The sequence below is a fragment of the Poeciliopsis prolifica genome, unplaced genomic scaffold (assembly GCF_027474105.1).
Source record: "Poeciliopsis prolifica strain line A6 unplaced genomic scaffold, Auburn_PproV2 SCAFFOLD032, whole genome shotgun sequence".
Classification (NCBI taxonomy): Eukaryota; Metazoa; Chordata; class Actinopteri; order Cyprinodontiformes; family Poeciliidae; genus Poeciliopsis; species Poeciliopsis prolifica.
In genome coordinates, this window is record NW_026562407.1 from 6,327,735 (window position 1) to 6,338,100 (window position 10,366).

Below are 10,366 nucleotides of genomic sequence, written 5' to 3' on the forward strand. Positions count from 1 at the left end.
GTGAAAACAAGTAATTGATTCCCTGCTGATATTTCCAGATTGGAGAGGCCTGTAAATGTCATTATAGAAACAGAAATCTAAATTCTTCCTCAAAATACTGAGAAATCATATTCAAACATTTGAGTTTAAAGAAAGTTAAATTGTATAATAAAAACATTTGCTTATTATTAAATAAGAAAAGGTTTAATGTTGGAAAGGGAAGAATAAATTCTTTTGAGTCGGTGAAGGCAAATATCTGGGTCCAGCTCAGTCCAACCTTAAACAGAATGAATTGTATTTTATTGCAGCTGAGTCCTTGTACTGTAAGAACAACTCGTCATGTTGCATTATGTGCAGCTTTTTGTCTCCTCGAACCACATGCATTAAAAAAAACAGCATTTTAAGATCCAAAATTTCCAACATTTGTCAAAGTACCTTTTTTGTGAAAGGCAAATTTTACCTTGTGACACCTGAAAGGGATGCTTCTCTCCAAAGAAAAATGTGTTACTGATTTAGATCACGCGTTCTTGCGTTTCAGGTCCTCAACAGTCACTGGTGAGTAACGCTTAGTGAGCATTATATCACCGTGATAAAAATGGAAACATCTCATACTTCATACTGCATCATCTACACCCTGGGGTTTTGTTTTCTGGCCCTGCCAAGCTACTTTGTCTGGGTGTTAAAGCTACAGGAGTAATTTATTTATTTAATGCATAGATCTGTTTTGTCACAGAGGGCTGAAAGCTTCTGCTTGGGAGCGTGCAGCTTTGTACAGGTTATAGCCTTTACAAGATTAAAACAATCTTGGAAAGGCTGTAAGCCTTTACTAAGCTGCAGCCTTGTTTGTATTTTGCACATTTGATGTAAGAGGTAATGTGTGCAAATTTACTCTGGTAGAGGTGTAAATTATAGTGGAGCATGGCTGGCTGTATGGCAGGGTGCCTTCAGGTTCAGCTTGGCATTTTCAGCATCACGAAGCTGTCTCACCTGGATCGATCACCAGGGTAACCAAAGCTGGAAGCCCAGTTTAGTTTCCGGATCAGAGATGCACATCAGGTGATGAGTTCATGTGTCTTTTCACATTATTTCCTTACAAGACATAACTACGCCTTAAAAGTAAACTTTTTGTTTAGCTAATAAAGGCTAAAATGACTTAATTTGACATATGTATTGAAACTCTTGATCAGGTATTGATGCATTTAGATGATCTCTCTTTAAACCTGTCTGGTTTTATTGGGCAGCATTAAGGTGAAATGTGACCTTAGGGCTCCATAATCACACTTGGCGATGTAGAGAGCCTTAGATGGCTGTAAAGCCAAGACATTTGAAAAAAAATTAATCCATTTAATGCTTTGTGCTGGACTACGTTTGAAACAAGCACTTTTGGAAATTGAACACTTTGTCTTCTGGAAGAGTTGGCCTGTGTGTGTGCGTGTGTGTGTGTGTGTGTATGTGTGTGGAGGCAGCGGGTGATGATTGAACTGCTTTGAATAGAGTGAAAATGTCTCACACACACACATCGCACACTACTAATTTCTAACAGTGCATCTCAGTGCAGAGAGTTGTAAATGAGTCTTTTAATGACTCCACTGTCCAGGCCATGGATCATTGCTGGAGTCTTGAGAAATTATTAAAATGTGACTCACTCAAACATTATTTTACCTTCCAAAGAAAGGAAAACAGAGACAGAAAAACATGGATGTGCTGCAAGAGAGATTTGTTTATTTTAAGTCTTTCCTCAAATCTCTGTGGCTTTTTTTTTTTTTTTTTTTTTTTAATGATATTCTAAAATGTGGGCCACATTAAGCAGCTGCAGCGATTCAAACAAATTCAGCATCCCATTTAAAAATTATTGAAAAGAGATTTAGGCAAGATGTGGGGGAAGAAAATCAATTTGCAACAGTTATGAGTTATGAAAACAGATATTCACATCGATTGGCGCTCGCACTTATCTGCCTGTGTGCAAACAAACGGCCCATGGAAGAAGATGCAAATTACGTTAGCCTCAGTAGACTCGTGTGGAAAAGTCAGTTGCTTGGTCTATGTGCCTCGCAGGAGTTTGGTTTGGTTTGGAGCGATGTGCCGTGGCACTTTTACATGAACAGCAGCTATACAGAAAGAAAGGAGCAGTTCCAACAGCTTGCCATTTTTTATTTTGCTCAAATTTATTAACGTTTCTCTGCCTTGTATTAAAGTTGCCTGAGCTCGACCTCCAATAAAATGTGAATTTACACAGTGATGTGTAAACGTGGAAAAGAATTCCAAGTGTAGCTTGAATTTCTCCATTTATTGAATCACAAAGACCAATTGATTGAGTCTAGCAATTTAATATCTGGTTGAAATCATCCGTTTAGGTTGGAGTCGCCAACAAGAACCCTGACCATGGAGGCTCCGAGAGGCGTGGAAGTGAATGCTGCCGCCGGGACGCTGAAGATCAGCAGCAGAAAGGATCTGCAGCTGGAAGCCACAGAGGGAGAGGTGAGAGCATCTCGAGCTACAATCCTCTTTGGTTTTCTGTTTTATTTGGATCGTCTTTCTCTGTGGTTAGCATGTCGGGAGCATATCGTCTTCTCCAGGTAAGACGGTATGCTCTTACCTGGGGACTGCTGGAAGAAGTCGAATGCTTTTCCCAAGATCTTTATGCATGGTTAAATGGAGAAATAAATAAATCAGAATCAGCTTTATTTGCTAAGTTTGAGCACACTAAGAATTTGAATAGAAATATAATTGTATAGATTTGGTGGAACATAAAGACTTCTTTAAGGTTTGTCGTAGAAAATGTTTCTGAATTTTTCTAATTCAGAAAAGTTATAATCTTTAAAAATAAATAATCTTAACGTAACTGGAAATTATAATTATAACTTTTCCATTTATTATAAGTTTATAATAAATACTTAATTTTTTGGTTCATTGTCTTGTCTGTCCATTCTTACTCAGTCATTTTTGACCATCTGTCCATCAAGTCATTCATCTGTCTGTCTTCAGATGGTTCTTTGTTCTTCTGTCCTCTAAATGTTCGTCCATCCAAACACCTTTTCTCGTAGTCTGGTGTATACAGGTTCCACATACAAGGCCTGACTCCTCTAAAGAATATGAAAGTTAATTTTTACTGTTTTGTTTCATTCGTGGGGCTCAAGTACACAGAATTTTGAGCCCCACTAATTTTGAAATTTGTGTTTGGCGGAAAATGAAGTGCACCGTAGGGATTGTTGGGATTTGCAGATGCTCAGTGGTGGACAAGTGTCTCAGCTTAACTTTTCAATTTGCTCAGTTTGGTAATTCACAGGCTGATTGTTGCATCTGGTACCGAAACATAGAAGTCAGAACTTTTCTGTATTCTTTAAAAAGAAAATTCCTTTATTTTTGTGAGGAAGCAGAATAAGTGATTAAAGAAACAATTGTGAATGTTTACTTTCAGTGACAATCAGCTAAGATAAAACTCAGAATAATGGCTGCTGCAAATGGTTACGTGTAAAAGTAAAGACTTGCTTCCTGCTTCCTCATCAGAGCGGTGCTGCTGTCTTTCACATTCAGTTTGCCCTGACAGGTATTGAAGAATCGGTTTCCGGTGGTTGTACATCACATCAGGCCACGTCGACTGATTTGTTTGACTTCCAGTGCTTCTGACGTTTTTCTCCTGCAGATTCTCCTTGATGCCGACAGCATTCGGCTGGAAAACCTCCCGCTCGGCCTCTACGCCGCGTCCGCCGGCGAGCCCTTCAGGAGGCAAGCCGTGTACGAGGTGTGCGTCTGCCCCAGCGGCAAAATCTACCTTTCTCCAGCTGAGAGCGTTTCCACCTGCCAGGCCATGAGCAGCATCTGCCTTTGGAGCTGACCTTAGCGCAGCATGTCGTGACGAAGAGCAAAACCCCGAGTATCGGCTCTGCGATCTGAGATTACTGGAGTGGAGATGGAAAGCTTCAAGCTCTGAGCTGTCAGTGCTCATAGCAGGACAGAAGTGTTCAAACCGCTGCCTGCAGAGGACCGACGGAGGCTCACACTTCACTGACTGACAGAGGAAGAAAGTCAAAGAAGTTCTCTGAAACCTGGAATATGTACAGATCAGTTCTCAATCAAATCACAGACAGAGGATACAACTTTTATTTTTCTACTTTTAGGTTTATGAACATTGTTTTAAATTTGAAAGAGAAAATAAACAACAAGGTGCCTTCAGTTTTAAATGGCGTCACGTTGAAACTGTCTTGTCAATTAGACACAAAGGTATTAAAAAATAAAGCAAGCACAAATGAAAACTTTGTCTAATCCAAATATATGCTTCAGCAAAGTTGGAGATGCTTGGAATCAAATTGAAGCAGGTTTGTTGAATTTATTAGCAGAAGCTCATGTCAGATACGGACGGCTTTGAAGATGCAGATGAAAGATGTTTTCCCAAATCAAAGGTAAATATTTATCCTGTCCTTTGCTTCATTTATGCCATACCATGTTTGAGAAAATAGTCAGTTTAATTTTTTCTATCTTTCTGTCATAGCTTGTGCTCCTTCACACAGGTTATGTAAAGAAGCACATCAAATTAAACAGCTCTGTGAGAAGTACAGAGCTGTTAGAGGTGCAGCTCCAGCCACAAATTTACATTCACTTGTTGAATAATTACATAGGGTAATGTTATTTTTGCTATTTATTTGAATGGTATTCATTATTCCAGTATTTTTTAAACTTGAATTGTGACAGTGAAGGTCAGTAAACCCCAGAAACTTCATGTTTACTTGCTTTCCCAATTTCAAATGTAGTTTTAATGCTGGTGCTGGAGGTAACCCTCCATTATTTCATCCATTGTTTTAGAAATGCACCAACATCAGTGGCAGTGAAACACTCAGCATGATGCTGCCACCACCATGCTTTACAGTTGATGTCTATTAAGATTAGAAAGCCTCTCATTGTCTCCTCCAAACATTTGTCTTCTCAATCTTCGGTCTGATAACATCATAAAACTTTTCTCCAGACGGAATTTGATTCAGTCAATTCCAACTTCTGCAACCACTTTCCGATTTTCAAATTAATTGATGTGTAATGATTCCAACCAGAAAACTGGAAATGTCTAAAATATTCCAGCTTGGTGTTCTAAATCTGTTTACTTGCACTTCTGTTTACTCTCCTGCTGGCTTTCATGTTAGAGCTGTGACAGCGTGCTAACGGCATCTCTCTCCAAGGTTTCCTGAAGGCTGTCCAGCCTGGGCTCCCCGGCCGAGAGCGAGGCAGGCGGCCGTGTTTCATCTGACCTGATGCCGACACTTACTCCCTCAAGGCTTCCAGAGATGAGGTTGTCTGGTAAGAGTGCCATCACCTTATCTTAAGGGTATATTTCAGACATGCAGCTGAGTGTTTATCGTTGCCCTGAAGGACAATTTAAAGGGCAAACATTGTGTTTTTTAGAGCCAAAATGTATGCGAAATATCAAAAAGCATGAAACGTAAATAAAACACATTTGGTATTTTTTGATTTTCGAAGAAGTAAATCAGTTTCTTTTCATAAAGAGTCTTTTTTTTGTTTGTTTTTTGTTTTATTTTCTTCTACAATGGAAAGGCATTCCCAAATATGAATGATGACGTAACATGCAGCAGCAGAGCGAGACCGGCAGTAGATTTAAGGTGAAAACCGATTAATTTCTTGGCACGAAGAGCCTTTTTATGTTTAATTTGCATCTTCTGGTTTTTCTAACTGAATGACACAACATGTATATCACTATATCTGCAGAGAATTATGCATCTCGATCTCAAACATAGTAGACGACAAGAAAAAATTCAGCAAAACACATCCATCAAAGACTCTGTAATGTCAGCAATGACAACCTGATTGGCTGAATTGTGTTTTAAGATCATAAATTGTCCCCATAATGTCAGGTTACACTATAGACTTCCTGTGAGTTGCGCTGATTGTAGCTAAAATCCTCCTATGAAGGATTTCTGTTGATGAATCCAGGGACCTCCAAGGCCTGATAGGTGGGTGATAGCGGTGCAGCTGACCCCAGGTGGCTTTTCACATGAACACATGCAGAAAGCAGGTGGAAATCAGAGGGAGCCGTTGCCAAAATTGCCTCCAGATAACATCTGAGCTGAAGCTGATGCTGGCAATGGGGTTGAATAATGATTTTATCTATGTGGGAGCTGAAAGTCTCTGCTGGAAACACTGGAAAAACTCAGACAAATGTCTTTCAACATTAATTGATGATTAACAGTACATTACTAAATTCTTTCCGCATTAAATACTTTTGTTTTGTGTTCTTCTTGCTGCAACAAACTGAGTCACACCTTATGAATACGCATGCCTCCATCGTTTCAGTGCTGGTTCTCGTGAAACTCGTATCAAATCCACTCAGATCACCAAATATATTGCAGCTGATTGGGAATGGAGTCTTTTCTCTGAGGAGCTCAGTCCAATCTGAGTTTAGAGAGAGCCACAAGTTCAAAGTACCAAGTGAAGATTTTCCAAATGATGTGCTCAGGCTGCTTACAGTCTCGAAGTTTGGGTTTGTTTGAACTATTTTCACTAGTTGGATATATACCAGACTCCCTGCTCTGTGTAGAAAGACCAAGAATTCAATTTAAGTATTTAGGGGCTCGGAAATTATTTTTGTATTTTCAGACCCATTTCCATTCTTTAAATATTGTCGCTGACAGCCAGCAGTCAGATCGTCTTCCCATCCATCCAGCCAGTCCACCTGCTTTCCAGATACTTTGGGCTAAAGTCCAGAAGCTGTAAGCTGGGATTTTTCTCTGTCATACTGTCAATTAAACTTGACCACAGGAAAAACATTTAAAGAAAACTGCTACAAGAATTTAAATTATGCTTCAAAAATCATCTTTAACATGGTTATTCAAGAGTTTGGCTTTTGAAATTTATGAAACGTTAAAATGCGAAAAATGTTGGAACCATGCTAGATGTTTGTTAAATTGAATTTAATGTTTAACTCCACCTGCAACTTTAATGTAGAAATCAATTAGTTTTAACTTATATATTCCTGTTATTGAATGCAGCACTGACTCTGTCAAATTTGTGTCTCACAGGATTCAAATCTTTCATCTTTGGCTAAAGGTTGAGTTGTGCTCGACAAAATGCATCAGCCAAAGCTTTCTATATGTTATCTGTATGTTAAAAATGGCTCATAAATACAGTCACTGTCTAACAAAATATCCTGAATCCAGAAATATTTATCCCTAGTGTGGAAAAAGAGAGGAGAACCGAACAATCTGAGGAGCAGCCACCGTAAAGTAATTACCAGAACAGTTTCTAGTTAACCTCCTGTCAGCTGACTAATTGGACATTTAAGACGAGTCCCTGTTGCCCCATATTAAACAGCCATAATGGAGTAAAAGCAGAGCTTTATTGGACAAAAACTGAAAAATTGTTCTAATAAAATGTCTGAACGTAACTGTACAAGCCAGGTGGAATGAGTTTTCATTACTCAGAAAGTAATGTGAATCAATACCATCTACCATCACACACTAAACAGTCTAGTGAGTTTTAATTTTCTAAATGTAAAGCAAAAAAAAAAAAAAGATTTTGGGAAAGACGTTTTAACACATCGCCTTCCAGTAAAGCACCGAGTTTCTGGGTTCATTACGGTTTCAGAAGAGTGGGAGGAAAAAAATGCAGCCTTCTCCTCTTTTTTATTATGTTTTACGATCTCCCGTGATGCAGACGTGTTGCTCACTCAGTGGAGATGCAGACAGGACTTCACCTGCCATATGCCGGGGCATTAGGAGCCGTGTGCTCAGCCACAGGCAGTCTGAACAGAAGTGGCCTGAGGAGAGAGTTTAATTGCCAGGGTTAGAGACAAATTTTATCATAACATGCTGCTGCACGGTCACAGCTGGATGCGCATTACACATTCCCTCTTTCTAATTAAGCACCGAATTACTGTTAAAACTCCAAATTGGGTTCTCAACAACCGCTCTTGTCAGCTCCCCATGACATATTTTTCAAAGCATGCAATCGTGATAAGAACGTCCTCTTGAAGTTTTTGGGGCTTTCCGCATCAAGACAGTAAAAATGGTCTGATCTAAAGTTATTTACACGTAACCTCCAGTGCACAGAGCCGCAGCAGATTCCCTGCTGTCATTATTAGAGAGAGCTGAAACCAAAGGGGAGAGTTTGTGCAAAGCCAAGCACAATCCCCCGATTTATTAACTTATAGAAGCACCTTTTAACACCAATAACTTAAATGACTTTGTAATAATTTCAGTTTCTCATATCAGTTTTAATTTATTATTCTTTAAACAATGTTGCTTCAGGTCAATATGTTTCTCAGACTTTTGTCTCCTCAGCAGTTAGTCTGGACTTGTTGCAGCTCCGTGACGCTTTAGTTTTTCAGACGTTCTGTTGTGTTTGGGATGACAGATGATCTCACATTTTCACTCCGAGTGTAAACTTGGGTTCGCAGAGCAGTTCACAAATCATCCAATGATTAGAAGGTGCCTGGTAAAAAGCCCATATCATCAACCTCTTGCTATATCTCATGTGTGCCTCTATGTGTGAGATATTTATGCTGATCTGCTTTTCATTTGTTTTGGTCTCATCTAAGACGACACTGGAGGTTTTGTGGATCGCTCACCTTTGCCATATACTTGGCAGCCCTCCTCTCAAAAAGCCGCCCGACTTTGGTCTTTCTCTAATCGGATCTTCTTGAACAGCAACATTCACGGTGGTAACAAAGGTCTGCAGAATCTGACATGGAGCTTATCTTGTTTTTTTATACACTTCTCTGAGCATTTCACACTCTGACCTTGAGTGTCCCAGGACTTCTGTTCCTGGGAAGACTGCCAGCTGTCATAAATGTTTCCACTTGTAAATAACCTTCCTAAGGTTTAAGGTCCTCTTCTCCTGACCCGTCTCAGGTCATTGCTGATGTCTTTCCGTCTTGGCAGCATGTTAACCCAAACCTGTATCCTCAAGATCTGAAAACTCTTGAGCTTTCAGATCTAATTTTGACAATTAAACCCCTGTGAAGCAGCAAAGTGAATGTAATATTTCCACACACAACTTTTTTTTTTATTAGGGCTTCATTTTTCAATCTGTTTTTGTAGGCTCAAGCCTGGATGAAAGTAATTTTAAAACCTGGTAAAGATTAGGTCATTTTTATTAATTGCTTGTAAATAAAATCCCAGGCCTTGAAATGTTTTTTTTTATTTGTTTTTTTTTTTTTTTTTTTTTTTTTTTTGCATGTTATGGTTTGGGTCTGCAGCAGAAATGGCCCCCAATAAAACCAAGCCTCATTATCTGTTACTGTAGCATCATGTCCAGAGTTTCAGGTTGATTAAAATCGTCTCTTCTGGTGATTCTATAATAGATCTGTGTGTAGAGATTACGCCTGCCTTCAATTTTAGCTCTTCTACAGGTGATCACTAAGCATTTAGAAATCCTACATACGCTTAATACAGTAGATTAGAGCAAACTTTATTTTGTTATGTATCATTAAATATTTCACTTTGTGTGTTTATCATGAAACATGAACTGTAATGGGTCTATCTAGGTCTCTTTGTAAGTGTAGTCAAATCAGTGTTAAAGCAGCAGGATTTCTTTTTACCTAATTTTTTTGTCTATTTTCACAGCAATATTGGGAAACTGAGCAAAATATCTGCTGTAGTTGCAAAGCACATAATTAGTATCCATCACCAAACATTTATCTCAATCTGATGAGTGTTTATCGACTATCATTTCAGATTGTACCTACCAACAATGATTTGACTTGCATCTGAGCAAAGTTTCAGGGATAACGTTTCACTGCAGTGGCAACAAAAGGTTGGTGCTGCCATCTACTGGTCTTCAGAGAATGAGACGAATTCCTCATTTGGTGAAAAATGTAATGCTGATTCAAGCTTAGAAAGACGTGCATCCTCTGTCATAATTTTGGAAATTGGAATTAAGCAGCACATTTCTAGCAAAAGTACAGAAAACCAACTTGTCAGAAGACAGGAAGGAAAAAATGTCCATATTACAGAATATTTAGCTAATGTACTGACTTGAGAATAATTAAAGAAGGTACAATATGAGTTAGAACTTGTGAAAAGTGCTAATATATTTTTGTATAAAGGTTGCAGTGTTCACTGAGATCCATAAATCCATCATTAACAGACTCACAGCCTGCTGTGGATGAAGGTTGACTCGCACTGCTTTACATGATAAAGGCCTCTGAGTTCAGTCATCTTGGTTTTCTCTAAACATTGCACTGTGCATTGTGGCCGGCATGTCTCCACTTCCTTAACTTTTATATATAGTGATTGATGTTAAGTTGTTGAAATGGCTCTATAGTCATTTCCAGATTGACAAGCTGCTAAATAAATTCACGTATCTTATTTTAATCAATTAACTATATTCCTTTATCAGTTTCTGACTCCTGCCCAGTCATATGTTCTGTAGCAGCACTGATGGT

The 10,366-nt window shown here is 38.8% G+C and overlaps 1 protein-coding gene across 1 annotated transcript in view; it reads left to right on the plus strand.

The window, feature by feature from the left end:
- The window catches only part of LOC129373344 (zeta-sarcoglycan-like), a 34,824-nt gene extending 30,610 nt beyond the window's left edge, over positions 1–4,214 (plus strand). Inside the window, exons 7-8 of the mRNA XM_055051238.1 lie at positions 2,334–2,457; positions 3,623–4,214. Coding sequence (XP_054907213.1) covers positions 2,334–2,457; positions 3,623–3,814 — 316 coding nt within the window. The 3' untranslated portion in view covers positions 3,815–4,214. The remainder of the gene's footprint in view (positions 1–2,333; positions 2,458–3,622) is intronic.
- The last annotated feature ends 6,152 nt before the right edge of the window (positions 4,215–10,366 follow it).